The sequence below is a fragment of the Anabrus simplex genome, chromosome 1 (genome assembly GCF_040414725.1).
Source record: "Anabrus simplex isolate iqAnaSimp1 chromosome 1, ASM4041472v1, whole genome shotgun sequence".
In the NCBI taxonomy this organism is placed as follows: domain Eukaryota; kingdom Metazoa; phylum Arthropoda; class Insecta; order Orthoptera; family Tettigoniidae; genus Anabrus; species Anabrus simplex.
Genome location: NC_090265.1, coordinates 416,254,679 through 416,275,576, shown reverse-complemented (window position 1 = coordinate 416,275,576; position 20,898 = coordinate 416,254,679). Strand labels below are relative to the sequence as shown.

The 20,898-nt window shown below is 37.4% G+C and overlaps 1 protein-coding gene across 1 annotated transcript in view; it reads right to left on the bottom strand.

The window, feature by feature from the left end:
- Cmtr1 (Cap methyltransferase 1) overlaps window positions 1–20,898 on the bottom strand; it is a 240,378-nt gene that overhangs the window by 60,564 nt on the left and 158,916 nt on the right. The window contains exon 13 of the mRNA XM_067135097.2: window positions 3,634–3,774. Within this exon, the coding sequence (XP_066991198.1) occupies window positions 3,634–3,774 (141 nt within the window). The remainder of the gene's footprint in view (window positions 1–3,633; window positions 3,775–20,898) is intronic.

Below are 20,898 nucleotides of genomic sequence, written 5' to 3'. Positions count from 1 at the left end.
GTTCGTTGCTAAAGGTGACGAAGCATAGAACTGATTTCTCTAGCTCACTTACTAATCTGTATACTTTCCATGCAATTTTTGCCCCTTCTCATTACCATCCAAGCTCCATCAGTCCGGTGTCTTTAGTCTGGTGTATTTATGTGCCTTTCTTATACAACCTCCACATCAAGAATAAAGCTCTCTCCTACACAGTGCAAGCACACTGTTAAGAGCTTTGACAGCTGAGGTGATGCAGTGCAAGGAAATGAAGCTGACGTCATGTGCCAACAATGCTGTCAACTGTTGAACAAACAACTCACTGCAGAGATTTCATATCACTAGCAACAAAAACAACTGTAAAACTAAGGAAAGACAAATGACAGTCAGGAAACCAGTAAGCAAAGAATATTAATGTAGCTGCTTGTGTGCGGATGAATAACAGCCTAATAATAATAAATTGTACCTAACGTACAAGACCTTCATTTGCTAGCATCTGCATGTGGGTCACCTGAATCTGTATCGGAATCATGATTCAAATCGACAATCAGACCATCAATTGCTATTTCTATGATGCCATCTTTCTTCCAATATTGTTGCTCCAATGTCTCCACATGCCTGCAATAACCTTCCCAGTTGGAAGCAGAAACCTTGGAGAATGCACTGACAGTCTTTTCCTGTAGGTGTTGCAAGGGAATGTCACCTCACACATTCTGTCTTCTTAATACCCTTTTACATTTTTGACCATGCCAGTATGGGATTGAAGTCACAGTTGTATAAGTGTAGACGAAGATCCGTGTGTCCGTTTACAGAAGCCAATAAATTTGTCTTGAAGATTTTTCAGATGGTTTGTTCGCAGATACTAGGTCGTAGAGAACATTTTTCCTTGTACTAATAACACACTTCACACCTCATCATCACTTTTAGTGTCGTACTGTGTAGAAGTCTTTCCGCTTGTTTACAATGATAGGATTACTGATCATGATTACTGATGCCAAAGGCAGATAAGGTGAACACTTTTAAGCTGAACCACCTCTCAAAATTTACTCCAGTCATTTGACCATGACAGTTGCCTTGTGTTGTACCAGTTTGAAATATTAGTTGAGAATCATGAATAAACCCTCTGCGAGAACCAATAAGACCAATGATAACAATAAACCATTTGGATACAATTTCCCAAGCAGTCACTGCTATATCATCATCATTATCATCATCTCTTTGCTAGCACTTCTCTAAAATCAAGTTATTGTCAATCCATAACACATCCAAGAAAAACATTTCTTTGCAAGCTTCCTTGAAATGATGTATTGTAACGAGATACTTTGCATGCCAGTCAACAAAACCACACTCTAATAACAGCGCAGTTTCACTATCTTTCACACAAAGCCCGCCTTTCAAAACATTATGAAGATAAGTTGGTGTCCCTTTCCAACCTATCTTCCCTTGTAAACTAGGGATGAGGTTGCAAATGGTAGAGATGACCTTCTTCACAGTGTAGAATTCTTCAATCGTATCACAAATAACATGTATGACAAAATCCTCCAGCATTACCTTGCCATGCTTCCCTGGCCTAATGGAAAAAATATCATACTTATTACTGTTTAAACTGCATACTGAAACATTCATATTTACTGATGTGAAAGCACAATAGGCCTACCTTTTCTTGCTTGGTGTTAAAGGAGATTTATCAATCATCAATGATCTGCATTTAGGGCAGTTGCAGACACTATAATCTATATAATCTATTAGCTTCATAGTCCGTATTGATAGTTCAAGCACATAAGTATGAAGGATGAGTTCTCCACCTAATCAATACTTTATTTTACATAGTATCAATATTATTTACATCAAAGGACAGTACCAGTTTCGACCTGTAAATAGGTCATTATCAGCTGTTGAAGAACCTGCTTAATAGCGACTGTACAGAATAAATACTTAAAATTAAAAAAGAATGCCATTAAAATAAACATGAATGCCACTATTCTAAAAAATACTGAAGGTTAAGATATATACATATGGTACAGTTTTGGGGGTTAGAGGGCTTTTTCCCTGGCCCTATGATTTCTACATAATTCAAAAATTATATTTGCCGAGGTTGAAATTGGATACAATTCTAAGAGTTTGATAATGTTTGAAATATGCAGAAATCATGGGGCCAGGGAAAAGCCCTCTAACCCCCAAAACTGTACCATGTGTACTTTTTAGAATAGTGGCATTCATGTTTATTTTAATGGCATTCTTGTTTAATTTTAATTTTAGTAGTATTTATTCTGTACAGTCGCTATTAAGCAGGTTCTTCAACAGCTGAAGATGACCTATTTACAGGTTGAAACAGGTACTGTCCTTTTATGTAAATAATATTGACATTGTGTAAAATAAAATATTGATTAGGTGGAGAACTCATCCTTCATACTTGTGTGCAGGTGGCAAATTCCCTATGAACTGTTTACTTCATATTTATATTTATTTATAATTGTTTACTTTCCCAAGCAGTCACTGACATATTATCATCTCTTTGCCAGCACTTTTCTACAGTCAAATTATTGTCAATCCATAACACATCCAAGAAAAATATTTCTTTGCACGCTTCCTTGAAATGAAGTATTGTAACGAGATACTTTGCATGCCAGTCAACAAAGTCACCTTTGGATGAGATGCACTGGAACTCTTTTCACCTTCTGAAGAGTCAAGACACTTGCACCCATCTAAACACTTGCCCTTTTAAGAGACTAATTACGAGCAACCAATTATGATTTTCACAAAATTCCAGAAAGTTTTAATTATCTTCCTCTCACTGCTATGAAAAATGTGCTGACTTGTTTTAGGATCAGCTTTCTGTTCCTTCGATGGTCCAGGAATAGCATCTGCCATCTCTGTATCAACACACTACAGTAAACACAATCTCAATACCTATCGGAAATATCCTACTCACTGAAGTTACATGTATGTCCACTACCAACTATGCAAGCTACGCAAGATGTGTGACTCGGTGGGAGGATGGACAGCGCTGGCCTTAAGCCATGCCGTTCCAAGTTCCCTAAGCAAGCAGTTATGAGCTGCACCGAACTATGGAATGGAGAGCTCTTAACATTATGTGGGCACTATACTAGAACTTCCACTGAAGTTAATTTTAAAACCACTTCCTGGTGAAACAGGGAAGTAGAAATGAACTTGTTGGATACTGAAAAGATATGGATCTGGGATTGATCAGGAGTGGTGAGCAATTAATGTGAAGATATCAGTGTACAGAGATGATGAATCCTTTTGTATTTTCACTAGTGTCTGATTATTTAATAATGTATACATCCTATAACTGATTGGAGTAAATAACCTTCATGTAAGTCTTTTGATCCTACCCCACATGGCCATCATCAATCAATCGTATCAACATAACAAGATTTCTCCCTAACAACCTGTTCTTAATTTAGTACCTACTTTATTGCTAACTGCTCGATATTTGTAAATTTTTGTGGTACAGCTCTTTGGACAGCTATAAATGAAGTCTAGTATTAGCTGAAGTTTAATGTATAGTTTTCAATTATTATTATTATGATTATTATTAAAATGTGCAATCTCATTTTCATTTAACAGCAATTAACTATGAATATTTTCATTCTTATTGCCATCATGGAACACTGGAATATAGTTTACACTCACCGAGATAGAAAGTGCAGTTTCTATGTTCCCGAGAGCTGCCTACGACCATACAATGCCAGTCATACACAGATTTGATTGCCAGTCCCAGCATGTCTTGACTAGGTCGCAGCTCTGTCTCGGGCTCAGACATAAAGTTGGAACCTAAACAAGAAGAAGAGTGAATAGTCATGAATAATGCTTCCCACATTTAAACACACCTAAATGTCATGACTACGGGAGAAAGCATCAAAGTTATGCTATGTGCAAAGTCAAGATGAGGAAGTAATGGAAAGAACAAACAAGTGCAATTTTATTCATGTACAGAAACACATGAAAAATGATACCAATACATAACAGGAAAAACAATGGCAGGTTAGTGTGAGAAGAAGAAAAACAGAAATTAAATATAAAAGGATAAGGATATCTTCACATCCCCATGCACTGCTGTCTGCAGATAGACATGCTCTCTCCTCATCAATCCCAGTGCGTCTGCATCCATTTCTTATCAGCCCCAACAAGCTCGTTTCTGCTTGCAAGCTTCATTAGAACGGTGGGCTTCAACATTACTCCTGTTGAGGGGCCATCTTGACAGATCTTCAGTCCTGATGTGGGAAGTGTAGGATAAGAAGAAAACCGGATAAACATAGGAAATGAAAAGGACAATAAGACAGAGATGAATACAGATGGTAAGAATAGGAACACAGATAATAATGTTATTGGCTTTATGTCCCACTAACTACTTTTGACGGTTTTCGGAGACCCAGAGGTGCCAGAATTGAGTCCCGCAGTTCTTTTACGTGCCAGTAAATCTACCGACACGAGGTTGATGTAGCTGAGCACCTTCAAATACCAACAGACTGAGCCAAGATCGAACCTGCGAAATAGGGGTCAGAGGGCCACCGCCTCAACCATCTGAGCCACTCAGCCGGCAATACGAACACAGGACAAACACAAAAGGAGGTAAGGAACCCCAAAGGGTCAATATAAGTAGGTAATGGAAACGAACACACAAGTGTAATTCTAGTCATATATAGAAAGACAAGAACACGTAACAGGAAAAACACAATGACATGTCAGTGTGGGAGAAGGGATAAACAGAAAGAGAACACAAAAGGGCAAGGACAATTCTAATTCTCCCACTATCCATACTGACCTGTCAATGTGTTTTACTGCAGTGTCTTTCTATATATGAGTAGACATAGTCAATACGAAAAATAACGCAGACCTGCAATGAAAAACATACAAGGGAAGCGAGACGTAAACTTTATGTATTTTTCGGTGCTGATTTCAAAAACAGTAATTAAAGAGTTCTATATCTCACTTTTCTTTAAAAATTCAATTGTACTTGGATTTTTATGAACATTTACCATAATTTGTTTTTGGCATTGAATTTCTTGTAGATATCATTGTTGAACGTTAACCAATATCTTTAAGAAACAAGGCGTTAAAATAGCCTTGAGAACCAACTATAAGAACATGAACATTTTACACAATACTTCACACATCAACAGGACCAGCAGTTTTTTAAAATCAGGAGTTTATAAGATCAAATGTAACACCTGTGGAAAAACCTACATCGGGAAAACCGGTAGAAACTTCAATATCAGATACCACGAGCACACTAACGCAATAAAATACAACAAGTTTTCAGCCATCGGCCAACACATGCAAGATTATAACCATAATTTCACCAATATCGAACAAGACATGGACATCCTCGTATTAGCAAACAAGGGCCCTTTACTCGACATAATGGAAAATTACTACATACACCTAGACCAATACTTTAACGCCAGTCACAGTCTCAATGAAATCTCAGAGAAACCCAACATACTCTTCGATCTATTTATCACTTTCCTCAGAAACAATAATGCAGCCAACAAAAACTCAATCCTAAATTTAATCAAAGGTACTTTTCAGAGACAATTACCCTTTCTCCCGCACCCTTCAGCCCCTCCTTAAACCCTCTTCCCCTACTAAACCACCTCCACTCTTCCTAAGCCATATATAATTTTATATGTGTCATTTCACATTGCATTCTTCATTATAAGGACTTACTGTTTTCCATGATTATATAATTTTTACAACACTAAGCCCCCTTTTATACTTTGTTCCAAACCTCTTATGTATATTCCTTGTATATTTATTAGCTATTACTCACCTGTCCCATACTAACATCTCTTTTCATTTACCACATTCACTTGTTATTCCATAACAATCTTACTGTTAAAATTAACATGTTCTTAGGATTTCGTCAAGAGTGATCTTTGCTTTGATGTGGCTGATGATGACCCCTAGATGGGTCGAAACTAGTACCATGTAATTTTAAAATATTGTGAATATATTTTGTATTGAATAGGTGGAAACCTTTACTGTGTTGTTACTCATATGTTATTCTCAGTTCAATACGGACCATCAACATGAAATTTATAACCCTTAATACAGTATCCAGTGATCGGGAGATAGTGGGTTCGAGCCCCACTGTCGGCAGCCCTGAAGATGGTTTTCCGTGGTTTCCCATTTTCACACCAGGCAAATGCCGGGGCTGTACCTTAATTAAGGCCACGACCGCTTCCTTCCACTTCCTAGGCCTCTCCTATCCCATTGTCGCCATAAGACCTATCTGTGTCAGTGCGACGTAAAGCAAATAGAAAAAAAAAAAAGAAGAGAATAAAAATAAAGTAAAATTAAAAAAATATATTTATTAAAAAAAGTCTCTGCCCTTAAAGTGCTGATTATGATGCATTACCATTAAGCTTACATATGGCTACACAGAATGAAGTCAGATAAAGATTACATTTCGTCGCCATAAGACCTATCTGTGTCGACGTAAAGCCCCTAGCAAAAAAAAAAAATTACATTACAACCCTATTTTTTTGCTAGTGGCTTTACGTCGCACCGACACAGATAGGTCTTATGGCGATGATGGGATAGGAAAGGCCTAGGAGTTGGAAGGAAGCAGCCGTGGCTTAATTACGGTACAGCCCCAGCATTTGCCTGGTGTAAAAACGGGAAAGCATGGAAAACCATCTTCAGGGCTGCGGACAGTGGGATTCAAACCCACCATCTCCCATGCAAGCTCACAACCGCGTGCTCCTAACCGCATGGCCAACTTGCCCTGTACATTACAACCCTTCATAACTCGGATGAGTTCTCATCATTCAAAGTACAATAGGAAATTCTACAGATTATCAATTTAACTAAAGTTACCGAACAAGGCCTGCAACATCAAAATTGCAAAATTGTTACAAATACGTAATTCGCTTTAATTCAGAAATTGTTTAAAAAGGAAAATTAAATTTCCGAGCTCAATTTCCTACAAATTCTGAATGTACTGGTTCTTACTCGGTGACCTGACCTCAATCATAGATCGTGACTATGATCCGATATGTTCCTACCCAAGATATTACCAGTACTACGCGAGTTGGGAGATAATAAAAGAAGTACCTCACTTCTTAATAAACCTTACATCACTCACAACAAAGTATAAAATTAATTTCAAATAACAATATGGACACTTAAGATCAGTAAATGCATCACTTCTTAAATAAATACCACCTATACAATGATGTCCTATAATCTAATATTAATCTTAATTAGAAGACTAACAAAAGGGAATTCAAATTATTTACAAGAACAAAATGAACACTTTAAGAGCCTAGAATGATCTCGAAGCAGAAAAACTATGAGAATCCCCTGCAGGCCTATATAAAGAGCACATATATTTGAGAAGTTCATCTTGAATGACTCGGTCGTGAGTGAAAACACGCAGTTATGAAACAACCTTGATTCTGTGATGAGTCTTGGAGTGAGTCCATCACAAGGTTATATAGAGCTCATTGCAGCTGTGCTGCAAGAGGCCTATTGGAGAGCAGAATTTTGACGTGCCAAAATTATGTGTGTGAGTTTGTATGGATAAAAGAAACTGGTAGAAGTGTTAAACTGAAGTACGATCATTCGAGGGCAGAACAATATATAAACGGGATACACCTTTTCTCCATCGGATTGGTAAGTTTCTGATGCCGTCCTGATAGAAAGAAGAGGGACATGTGCAGAGTCAGTTACGCACAAAATATTCTACACTTGCAGCAACACTGAACTGCTGTCCTCCTAGGTCTTGTTTGAGTGGTCCAAACAAATGGTAGTCGCCGGGTGATAAATCAGGACTGTACGGAGGGTGTTCCAGAGGTGTCCAGTGAATTTCCTCCAGTTTTTCCTGCGTTAAAGCAGCAGTACGCGGCCTTGCATTGCCATGGAGAAGAATGTTTCGGATCGGTTGCTGGCGTGTATTAACAGTCCTTTGTTCATGAAGAAAATCCACCAGCAAAACGCCTGCGGAGTCCCAGAAAACGGTTGCAAGCACCTTTCCAGCACACAGGTGTGTTCTGGTCTAGACCAGACCTGCTCCGTCTCTTCGCTGCCACTCCATGCTGGCTTGCTTTGACTCTGGGGTGTAATGATACATCCAAGTTTCATCTCGAGACACAATACGACGCAAGAAATCCTCTCCTTCCTCCTCGTAGCGACGCACGAGTCTCTGACAAACGTAATGGTGTAAAGTTTTTGTTCGTGGTTGAGGAGACGAGGAACCTAGCTGGCAGACAATTGTCTGAAATGGAGTTCATCTCGGATGATGGTTTGAACACTTCCACAACTTTTTCAATCAATCAATCAATCAATCAATCAATCAATCAATCAATCAATCAATCAATCAATCAATCAATCAATCAATCAATCAATCAATCAATCAATCAATCAATCAATCAATACTGATCTGCATTTAGGGCAGTCGCCCAAGTGGCAGATATCCTATCTGTTGTTTTCCTAAACTTCTCTTAAATGATTGAAAATAAATTGGAATTTTATTGAACATCTCCCTAGGTAAGTTATTCCAATCCCTAACTCCCCTTCCTATAAATGAATATTTGCCCCAATTTGTCCGCTTGAATTCCAACTTTATCTTCATATTGTGATCTTTCCTACTTTTAAAGACATCACTCAAAATTATTCATCTACTGATGTCATACCATGCCATCTCTCCACTGACAGTTTGGAACATACCGCTGAGTTCGGCAGCTCGCATCCTTTGTCCCAAGTCTTCCCAGACCAAATTATGCAACATTTTTGTAATGCTACTGTTTTGTCAGAAATTACCCAGAACAAATCAAGCTGCTTTCCTTTGGATTTTTTCCAGTTCTTGAATCAAGTAATCCTGGTGAGGGTCCCATACACTGGAACCATACTCTAGTTGGGGTCTTACCAGCAGACTTATATGCCCTCTCCTTTACATTCTTACATCCCATCATCGCCATAAGACCTATCTGTGTCGGTGCAACGTAAAACCGCTAGGAAAAAAAAAAAAAAAAAAAAAAAAAAAAAAAAAAAAAAACTTTCCTTATATTAACACCTAGGTACTTACAATGATCCCCACAGGGAACTTTCAACCCATCAACACAGTAATTAAAAGTGAGAGGACTCTTCCTATTTGTGAAACTCACAACATGACTTTTAATCCCGTTTCTCATCATACCATTGCCTGCTGTCCATCTCACAACATTATCGAGGTCATTTTGCAGTTACTCACAATCTTGTTACTTATTTATTACTCTGTACAAAATAACCTCATCTGCAAAAAGCCTTATATCTGATACCACTTCTTTACATATATCATTGATATATATAAGAAAACATAAAGGTCCAATAATACTGCCTTGAGGAATTCCCCCTCTTAATTATTACAGGGACAGATACAGCTTTGCCTACTCTAATTCTCTGAGTTCTATTGTATAGAAACATAGCCACCCATTCAGTCACTCTTTTGTCAAGCCCAATTGCACTTATTTTTGCCAGTAGTCTCCCATAATCTACCCTATCAAATGCCTTAGATAGGTCAATCACGATAGAGTCCAATTGACCTCCTGAATACAGGATATCTGCTATATCTTGCTGGAATTCTACAAGATGAGCTTCAGTGGAATAACCTTTCCTAAACCCAAACTGCCTTCTATCAAACCAGTTGCTACTATAGCAACTCCCCATTTATTTGGTACAGCTCCTTCATGCAAACAATAATCAAATAAGTACTTCAGACATGGTCCTATATCCCAACCCATTGTCTTTAGTATATCCCCCAAAACCTGATCAATTCCAGCAGCTTTTCTAGTTTTCAATTTTGTATCTTACTGTAAATGTCATTGTTGTCATAAGTAAATTTTGATACTTCTTAAGTATTTGTAGTCACCTCCTCTATCTGGACATTATCCTTGTAACCTACAATATTTACATACTGCTGACTGAATACTTCTGCCTTTTGAAGATCATCACATACACACTCCCCTTGTTCATTCATGATTCCTGGAATATCCTTCTTGGAACCTGTTTCTGCCTTAAAGTACCTGTACATACTCTTCCATTTTTCACTAAAATTTATATGATCGCCAATTATGCTTGCTATCATGTTATCCTTAGCTGACTTCGTTGTTTGATTCAATTTCCTAATAAGTTCCTTCAATTTCTCCTTTCACACCCATTTCTAACTCTATTTCTTTCCAACGTGCACTTCCTTCTTAGTCTCTTACTTCTCTGTTATAATATACTGGAACTTTACCATTCCTTACCACCTGTAAAGGTACAAACTTATTTTCACATTCCTCAACAATTGCTTTAAACCCATACCAGATTCTGTTTACATTTTTAGTTACCATTTTCCACTGATCACAGTGACTTTTTAAAAACTCCCTCATGCCTGTTTTATCAGCCATATGGTACTGCCTAACAGTCCTAATTTATTATCTTCCTTACTTTCACATGATTTTTTTTTGCTATTTTTTACGTCGCACCGACACAGATATGTCTTATCCCCTTCAGACCTGAAAGAAAACTGGCAATGTGAATTTTTGTTTATACGTCAAAAACTGACTAAAATGCTCTTAAATACATATATTTTTAGTTTATTCCACAAAATCAAAATTAACATCTGAGAAAAAACACCCACACAATTGTGTGTGTTAGGACTTAATTCACTACTTACTTACAAAAAATAAAAATTACCTCAGTGCATGTAAATACAGTTAAACCTGCTTTATACGTAACTCTGTTCTACGTAATTCGTATTTGTACGTAATTTCCTTTAGGTCCCGGCAAAATATGATTTAAAAACGTGTTAATTAAATCTTATTTATACGTAATCCGTTTATACGTAATTCGCTGTTATACATATTAAGTGCCAGTGAAATATAACTGAGTTTTGCGTAATTGTAATGAGAATGTGCTTTTTAAAAAGAAACTACTGTATTTATGAAGTTCCCTCTTTGTCGGCGTAGGCGGAAATAGAGCGATCGGGTTTCGGTGCTGAAACAGAACAGAGAGTTTCGCCGAGTGACATTGTTGACCCTTACTTACTGGCAGCTTAACAAAGACGAGCCCCCTTCGTTCCTCCTCTACCTTCGTCGTTTTTAACACGCCGCCAAAGATTAAGGTACATTGTAAGCAAAATGGGCGGTTTCGGTGCGTAACAAAAGAAAATACAGTAAATTTGTTTGAATATGAGAATTTCTTACGTGGGAACAGCGGAGCATAAAATGTCCACGATGCTGGTATCTGGTGTTTACTGTTGAACAGTAGTTGCTTTTGATTAGCCATGGAGAACAGAAAAGGGAAAAGTTATACGAGAAGTGGACGCTAATCCACACAAAACGAAAACTGAAATGGCTTCAGACTTAGGCATTGCTTATACAACGCTATGTACAGTCATCAGTAAAAGAAATGCTATTTTGGATGAGTTCTTAAAAATGGGTTCAAAATCAGCAAAGCGCAGCCATCAGCAAGAAGGATGGTACGTAGATTTGGAGAAAGCACTTTTCACATGGTTCCAGCAAAAGCGGGCTGCAGCTCTACCAATTAGTGCAGACATGCTGAAGGCAAAGGCGATAAATTTAGCTAAAATGATGAGCATCACTGCTGCTTTCCAGGCTTCATCGCGATGGTTGCAAGGATTTAAATATCGTCATGGAATTACAGGGAGAACAATTTGCGGTGACTCAAAATCTGCAGACGACGTCACGGTGCAACACTGGAAAGAGGAGGTTCTGCTGGGTATCATAAGCGATTATCAGCCTCCAAACATCTACAACTGTGATGAGACCGGCCTATTTTACAATCTCCTTCCTAATAAGACATTAGCTGAAAAAGGTGACTCATGCCACGGAGGGAAGAAAAGTAAAATCCGTGTAACAGTACTTCTCGCCACCAATGCAGGTGGATCTGACAAACTTCCTCCACTTGTGATAAGAAAATCGAAGAACCCGTGGTGTTTTAAGGGTGCGGAAACAAAACCTAAGGAAGTTGAATCCAATGGAACAGTGGTTGAAAAAACTGGACATTAAAATGAAAAAGAGACAGAAGAAGATCCTTCATCTTATGGATCGATGTGCAGTACATCCACCTCAAATCGTTCTGGAGAATGTCCAAATGGAATTTTTCCCTCCTAACTGTACCAGCGTTCTACAACCGCTTGATTTGGGCATTATTGCAAATTTCAAAGTGCATTATAGAAAAAAGCTGGTTCAACATTTAATAACACTGAGTGATGCAGGAAATGAACATCTCTCCATTAATTTGCTACAAGCCATGAACTTCATTTCGGCTGCCTGGAAGCAGGTGTCATCCTCCACAATCAGCAACCGTTCCTGCAAAACTGGTGTCTTACGAGAAGAGGCTGCCTCTAATTATGATGTGATTATGCGGACGAAGTTTTGTCTGGTAATGAGCTAACGCTACCGGTGGGTGTATAGAAAATAGAATTCGATACTTTTGTGCATTTCGATGACAATCTGGCTGTATGTGGAGAACTACCGGATGAAGAGATTATTGCTGATGTATGCCAACAACGCGGCGGTTATGGACCAGCTACAAGCGATAGTGACATTGGAGATGGAGGTAACGACTTGAATCTTGACACCTGAACTGAGTGAAGTGTTAAAGTACAATCGAAGTGTGTAGGCGTTACATCAGTGTGAAAAGTTGAAGTGAAAATGCTTTGAATGCATTACCAAGTTTGTTAACGAAGATTTATATTCTTAATGCAAGAAAAGTGAAACAAGCCAAACTATCTGATTTCTTTAAGGCCGGCCGAAGTTCAAAATAATATTTTCTGTCTTAATGTATTTATTATTTGCAAGGATTTACACATGTAGGTCTATTCTATTGGTTTTTCAGTAAATATGTGATGTACTGCATAAGTCTGATTTCTAAGTAATTCTGAGTTACAAGTAGTTTTTTTCTCTTCCCCTTGATATACGTATAAGTCAGGTTCAACTGTATACATATGTACATGATCGGATGTTCTATTTTACAGTGTGGAACAATTAAAATCCTAGTTCAAACCCATGTATAAATTATATTTTCTACACTGAGGGTGTTTTTTGCTTTTACAGCCCTTTTGGTGGCAGCACGTTGTCGCCAGACCTGAAAGAAAACTGGAGGTGTGAATTTATGTTTGTATGTCTAAAATTTACTAAAATGCTCTCAAATACATGTGTTTACACTATATTTTACAAATTAAGAACTATCGTCTGAAAAACAGCACCCACACAATTGTGTGTATTAGGACTTAATTCACTACTTACAAAAAAGAAACAATTTAAAAATTTCAGCTCAGCACAAGTGAATATACACATGTACATGATCAGATGTTCTATTTTACAGTGTGGAACGATTTAAAACAATTAAAATCTTATACATTACATTTCTCACATAGAATACGTATTCTGCTTTCACAGTGCTTTTTGTGGCAGCACCCAGCACTCCCGCATGCATTGTCTGAAGGAAAACCTAGCCCGCACAACTGTGCATATCAACATTCAAAACCTCATGATATTACGTACGATGTTATAAGTTCACAATTTTTGTTTGCTAAACAATTTACACACTTCATAGATTAAATTTTGATATTCAGTGAAGCTTCTAGATTAATATGAATGCAATAAATAAATAAATAAATAAATATTTACTTTAGGCTTTACTGCTTCCAGCCATCTTGCCAATGAACTGCATTTTTAAACTCTTCTTCCTGCCCCCCAGAAGAAAAGCACTAAATAAAAACAACTGAAGTACATGCTACGTGTCCCGCACAAATACTGCTGTCCAGTCTAGTGCCAAGAAAACGTCAAATGAGCTCAGACACAAATAAAATGTGTGCGTACACGGTCTGAAAAGGTTATGGCAACGATGGGACAGGAAAGGCCTAGGAATGGGAAGGAAGCGTCCGTGGCCTTATTTAAGGTACAGCCCCAGCATTTGCCTGGTGTGAAAATGGGAAACCACTGAAAACCATCTTCAGGGCTGCCAACAGTGGTGTTCGAACCCACTATCTCCCGGATACTGGCCGCACTTAAGCGATTGCAGCTATCGAGCTCGGTCACATGTATTTTTAACTGCCACAAAAACAGCTTTGTAATCACTCACTAATACCACATCTATTACTTCAGTTTCTCTATAGAGCTCATCTGGTTTTACCAGCACCACATCCAGATTATTCTTCCCTCTAGTTGGTTGCATCACTTTCTGAATCAGATGCCCTTCCCATATTAACTTATTTGCCATTTGTTGGTCATGCTTCCTGTCGTTCGCATTACCTTCCCAATTGACATTTGGTAAATTGAGATCACTCGCTACAATCATGTTCCTTTCCTTATCGTTTCCCACATAGCTGATTATCTTATCAAATAATTCTGAATCAGCATCTGCGCTACCCTTTCCCGGTCTGTACACTCCAAAGACATCAAGTTGCCTATTACCTTTACAGTTGAGCCTGGCATCTAGAATTTCATGTTTGTCATCTTTAACTTTTTAATAGTTTACAAATTCTTCTTTCACCAGAATGAATACTTCCCCTCCTATGATTCCTATCCTACCTCTACGATACACATTATGGCTAAAATAAATTTGTGAAATTTTTATTCGCCGATCTTCACCAATAATGTCACGAATGGCAATAATGTCTGCAGAGATGCTTGTCCGCCGTCACCTTTCATGAGGTTCATTTCCCACAGCTTTTCTTCCTGCTACAAATTTTTTAGCCCATTCATACACTCGTGTCTGCGAAAGTGTTTCTTCCCCAAACTCTCCGCGGAGCCATCTCAAAATTCCGGAAGGTTTGGTGCCCTCTTTTGCGAGAAATTTTATAATGATTCATTGTGCAACAGACGTGTGCACCTCTTGCTCACTCATGGCATACTGAAGCAGCCCAACTCTCCGCCGTCATTCACGCGTGCAAACCCCTTCTCCAGACACCTCCACCAACATCCTGACAAAGCCCTGCCTCTGAATTATTACTAACGGCAGCGGTACGTTCAAATTTCTGTCTGCCAGGCTGTGTGACTCAGACGGTTGAGGCACTGGCCTTCTGACCCCAACTTGGCAGGTTCGATCCTGGCTCAGTGGAGGTGCTCAAACACGCCAGCCTCGTGTTGGTAGATTTACTGCCACATAAAAGAACTTCCAGCACCTCGGCGTCTCCGAAAACCATAAAAGTAGTTAGTGGGATGTAAAGCCAATAGCATTATTATTATTATTCTTATTATTATTACAAATTCCCGTTTATATTTGATTTGCCTTCGTAACAACTGTATGTAGCATTTTAATAAATTTAGTGGACAATAAAACATGCTACTCCTCTGAATAATGATTTTAGTTTCAAGGATCCTGATAACCCGCCATGCATTACAGTATATATATTTTCTGATGGTCTTCATATAAATGGACATAATAATTATATTAGTGCTAAGATATTCAAATGAGTGGAAAGGCAGTACTTATAATATTGTTTTTTTCAAGATGAAAAATTCAGTGTCTGCAGCCATCTGGAATGGAATCTTATCATAAGGATGTTTTCAAGCTTGCAGACCTGGGGAAAATGTGTGCAAAGAAACTGAGATTATATCAGAATGAAGAACAGCACATAGTGTAAGATGATATCTGTGGTTTTTCAGCAACAAATATACACACATACATACATACATACATACATACATACATACATACTGAAACTGTGCGTATGTTACGTGCAGCGTCATTATCGCGTAATCAAGACATTCGCAAACTTCAATTCCCGGAAATGTAGCAATGTGTCATATCTTCTGGGTCTAGTTCGGTGGTGAAAAGTTCTGTGTGAGAGATTCAAATATCATTACGGTGATGAAAAGTTCTGTGTAAGAGATTCAAATATCATTACAAAGTACCCATATCTGCTAATATGACTATGAAAGGACAGAACAGTTTATCTCTGGTCTGGCGTCACATTAGCGCGCATGCTTAGGGTACACGAGTTTCACTTGTTGAAACATACCGAGCTGCCTTGAGGCCGACAGGATATTAGCCAATTTCGATCTCGTGCCTGTATGAGTAACAGAAAAAATCTACAGTTCTTGCTATTACTTCAACATCAAAATCAGTGTCATAACGAACTGGTGAACATTTTAGACTTTCAGAACTACTCTTTCAAGCATATTTTATTACCACAACACATTATTGTAATTTAGCATTCGTCATTCATAATTAAGATAGGTAATGTTTTAGTATTGTATGTTGTTATTATTAAGACGATAGGTTCTTCAGTAGCTGAAGATGAGCCACAAATAGGGTCGAAACTGCTACTGTTATATTAGAATGTTTTAAGTACCTTACAAAGAATAAATGTATTGATTAGGTGGAAAGTTCCTATTCTTTATATTCGCGATTACTATAATGAAGATGTATGTATGTATGTATGTATGTATGTATGTATGTATGTATGTATGTATGTATGTATGTATGTATGTATGTATGTATGTATGTATGTATGTATGTATGTATGTATGTATGTATGTATGTATGTATGTATGTATGTATGTATGTATGTATGTATGTATGTATGTATGTATGTATGTATGTTGGAGCATTTGCCCAATTATGTTATGATCCTTTACTCAGTATGTTGTTTTCTGTTTCATTTAGAGATAAATCAGTAAATACTTATTTGGTGTGCATGCATGTTGGAGCATTTCCCCAATTATGTTTTGATCCTTTACTCAGTATGTTGTTTTCTGTTTCATTTAGAGATAAATCAGTAAATTCTTAACTGGTGGGTGCAATGTACGGATAATGTGGCTATGTTGAGTTTCAGATTCATTGCTAGATGTATTTGTTGTTTTTCTTATTAGCTTTGAGACTGTTGAGTTTTTGGTTCAAATTATGATATTTCTTAGACAAAATGTGAAAATTTCTGATTGGTATGAATCTGAAACGAAACCCATTCTAGAGGGATTAGTTGATGGGGAGTTTCAAGATGTGGGTCATAAAGTTTATTATTAAGGAGCAACTTCCTTTTATGAAGAAATTTAATTTTAAAAGTGTGTTGCAATTAATATTTAAATCATGTTCTGTTCTCTTGTGGTGTTCTTAGAAATCTTGTGTTTAAGATTGGCAAATTTTGGAGTTAAGGTATCATGTAAACATTGTTTAAGAAAGGAGATATCTTTGCAAATTCTGACAATTTTTATTTTTAATTTAGAGAAAATATTTGCTTTATTTTTTTAGCCTGGTCGGCAATAGCATTGCAAGTTAGAAATTTCACTGTTGGTTCCATATTGACATCAATAAATTTCAAACATTAATTCTTAAAAAAGAATGTATTATGAAGGTTCCACTTATCAGTACTTAATATATTCTATTTAACAATTAAATAATCATGCCTGCACTAGAACACGTTTCAGCCTTCTTGTGGCTATCTTCAGCTAGATTCAAATGGCAGTGGCATGTTAAAAACAGGATATACATATTAGTACATTTCTGTACAAGTTAAACTAAGTGGACAACTCAATAAAAATTATGTACTGTAGTTGTCTGTTTGTTTAAAATGTTCTTGGATTACAACTTCACCAAATATTTGTTGAACAGATGAACACATTTGATGAACAGATTCTAGGCTGACTAACAGTTGAAAGGTACTGGAAGAGGGAATCTCTGTATTCTTTTATTCTTAAAAAGTATGAAGTATTTGTCTTTGATGTCAATATGGAACCTGATGTTTGAATGTAGAAATTGAATAAATAAGCTTTTGTTGAAATTGGGTCTAAAATGAAAAGAGAAAACGAAAGATGGAGAATGAACTAAAGTTAGTTGAATTAGGTGAGTGAATAAAAACATAAAGACTCGCATACCGTCAGCCAGCTCCGATGTTGACACTATTAAGTGAAGTGATCATCTGACTGAATGAGTGGGAGCTTGTGATTGCATTAAGCTATTGCTGATAAGAAGAAGCAGCAATAAAGGGAAAGTGGAAGCAATGGGAGGGAATGAAGTAGTTTGTGTAGATCATGTGGTGGGGAATTTGTTTGTAAACGAGAGTTGAATCTTTTTAATTTGTAAAATAATATGTTGGTTTTTCCAGTTATTTCATTGAGGTTGTGAATTGGATTATATCTGGTCTAAATGTACGTGTAAGCATTTGAGGATGTCCAAGATTTTTCCTTATTCGCTGTCTGGAGAATTTCTATGTCTTGACTAATAGTGGAAAATTTTGGCTACATTCATTCATCTGATTACTCATTGCCAAAAATGTTCTGCACCTACCAGCTTTTACAGTATGTGTTCCTTCTAAAGTATATTAAAATTTCTAACAGTTTGTCCGATGTACGTGGCCTCACATTGGGCACATTTTAACTTATAGACGCCAGATTGGCCAGAAAGCAGGTGTTCGTTATTATTATTATTATTATTATTATTATTATTATTATTATTATTATTGAAAATGTGGGTGTTATAAAATATTTTAGAATTAGTATTGTTGGTTTAGAAAGCAATTTTGAAATTCTGATTTTTTTTTAATGTTCGTGATTTGACAAATATTGTTATTGTAATTAAGGTGACATAATCTTTTTTTGGAATATTACGAGCTCAGATGGAAAACCACTTCTAGGGAAAGAAGAAAAGGCACAAAGATGGCAGGAACATATCCAACAATTGTATCAAGATAAGAGACTTAGATTATCTGGTTCTGGAACAAAAAGGCTGTTGATGCTGATGAAATGGGAGACCCAATTTTAAGGTCAGAATCCGACAGAGCTTTGAGAGTATACTTAAAAGGTATGATCAAATGTTTCACCTTTACAATTTTAGTTTTAGTATTGTAAAGGTGGAACATTTGATCATACCTTTTAAGTATACGTACGACAATACAGGCTTTATAATGTAATTCATTTTATGCAAAGAGCTTTGAGAGACCTACATAGGAACAAGGCACCTGGAATTGATGACATTCCCTCTGGATTACCGACTGCCTTAGGAGAAACCAGCATGGCAAGGTTATTCCATTTAGTGTGCAAGATGTATGAGACAGGAGAAGTGCCATCCAATTTTCAGCAGAATGTTGTTATACCTATTCTCAAGAAAGCCGGTGCTGACAAGTATGAAAACTACCGCACCATTAGTTCAGTATCTAATGCCTGCAAAATTTTAACATGTATTATTTACAGAAGAATGGTAAGACAAGTTAAGGCTGAGTTGGGAGAAGATCAATTTGGCTTCAGAAGAAATGTAGGAACACATGAAGCAATCCTGACTTTACGTCTAATCTTAGAGGATCGAATTAAGGACAAGCCCACGTACATGGTGTTCGTAGTCCTACAAAAGGCATTTGATAATGTTGATTGGACCAAGCTATTTAAGATTCTGAAGGTGATTGGGATCAGATACCTGGAGAGAAAAATTATCTACGATCTGTATATCAGTCTGCGTGATAAAAATCGAGGGCTTTGAAAAATAAGCAGCAATTCAGGCAGTAAAGGAAAGCCAAGAGGAATTTGGAAACTGAATCACAATCCAAGGTGAGGAAATCAAAACCTAGAATATGTTCATCATAAATTAAGGGTACAGGGAAAGAAGAGGTTCACAGCATTTTTTGCAAAAATGGTAATCTCTACTCTGTCTGTTGATGTTCACTTGAGCTTCCTAGTGGACAACTCGATCTGTGAAAGAAGGAGTTCCCTCCAGAGAAATGAGCTGAAGAAAAAGAGCATACAGGGAAAGGAGGGGGTCATCAACATACATGCAGGGGAAGAAGGAACTCACTGTATTCTTCTCGTGCTCAGTGTACGAACACCAGAAAGTTAGCTAAGCAGAACAGAAGCATCTGATTTGAGGAAAAGAAGACATAAGGAAGAATCAGAAAATCAACATGAATTAGAGGTGATTTGCTTCGACTGTGGGAGAAATTTGGCGGTTACTAACATCTCCATGAATGATTTCTACAACAAGAGACAGTTATGTGTGTTTGTATTTAATGTGCATATACTGCCAACATCTCAAAGTTATTTTCATGTGTATCCCAAGCATGAAGGCAAAAGGAAAAGTGACAATGTATTATGCTCCTTGTTGCATCACTTAATCTACAAACATTCTAATGTAATGAACCTGAGTACGTTCTGTTGTTCGTGTAGTGGACAACAGAAGAAGTTCACTTTCTCTCGGTTCCTCTTTAACATGGTGAACTTTGAGGAAAAAAAGTAACTTTCTAATAAGCGACCATTCTTATCTTGGGAACGATGAGAACATGGGTTTGGTGGATTCAAAAGCCGAGGCAATTGTTCCTAGTGACTTGATCTGTATCATCAAAATCGTTTGTCAGAAGCCCTCACAGTTCGACATTGTAACAGTTAACCACACAATGTTTAGGAGTTGGAAGATGATCTTGGATGAGAGGTATGCAAAATAATCGCCATTTCCCGCTAGTGGCTTTACGTTGCACTGACACAGATAGGTCTTGTGGCAATCACAATTTCTATCCCTGCCAGTAACAGAGATCAAGATCCAGAGAGGACCGTTGTTGAGCTTACGGCCCCTTACAACGGAGCTTTGGAATCCATCTCCATAGCAGCGAAATGGGAGAGACATGCTTCCAATCATCCTGATGGCCAATTTGACCTGCTGGAGGAAGCTTATGAAGGTAAGTGCATCATTCCCTTCATGGTGTAATTCTCACCTTCACTTTATTACCGTAACTTAACACAATGATTTTCTTCCCTAGGAGCTTTACCTGTATCTGCCAAGAAGTTCACAGACTTATAAGAGTTAATGAGATTCTGTGGTAACGGGGCATGTAATAATTTCTCAAATATTGAAAATTCCTTACGGATAATGTAGCCTGTGTTGCGGGATGTGATGGGACATAATAGTTACTGAAGTAATTGGTAAACTGTTATGAATATTGTCAAATGTGATAGTGTGCTTGTCAGGGGCTTCAAGAATGTT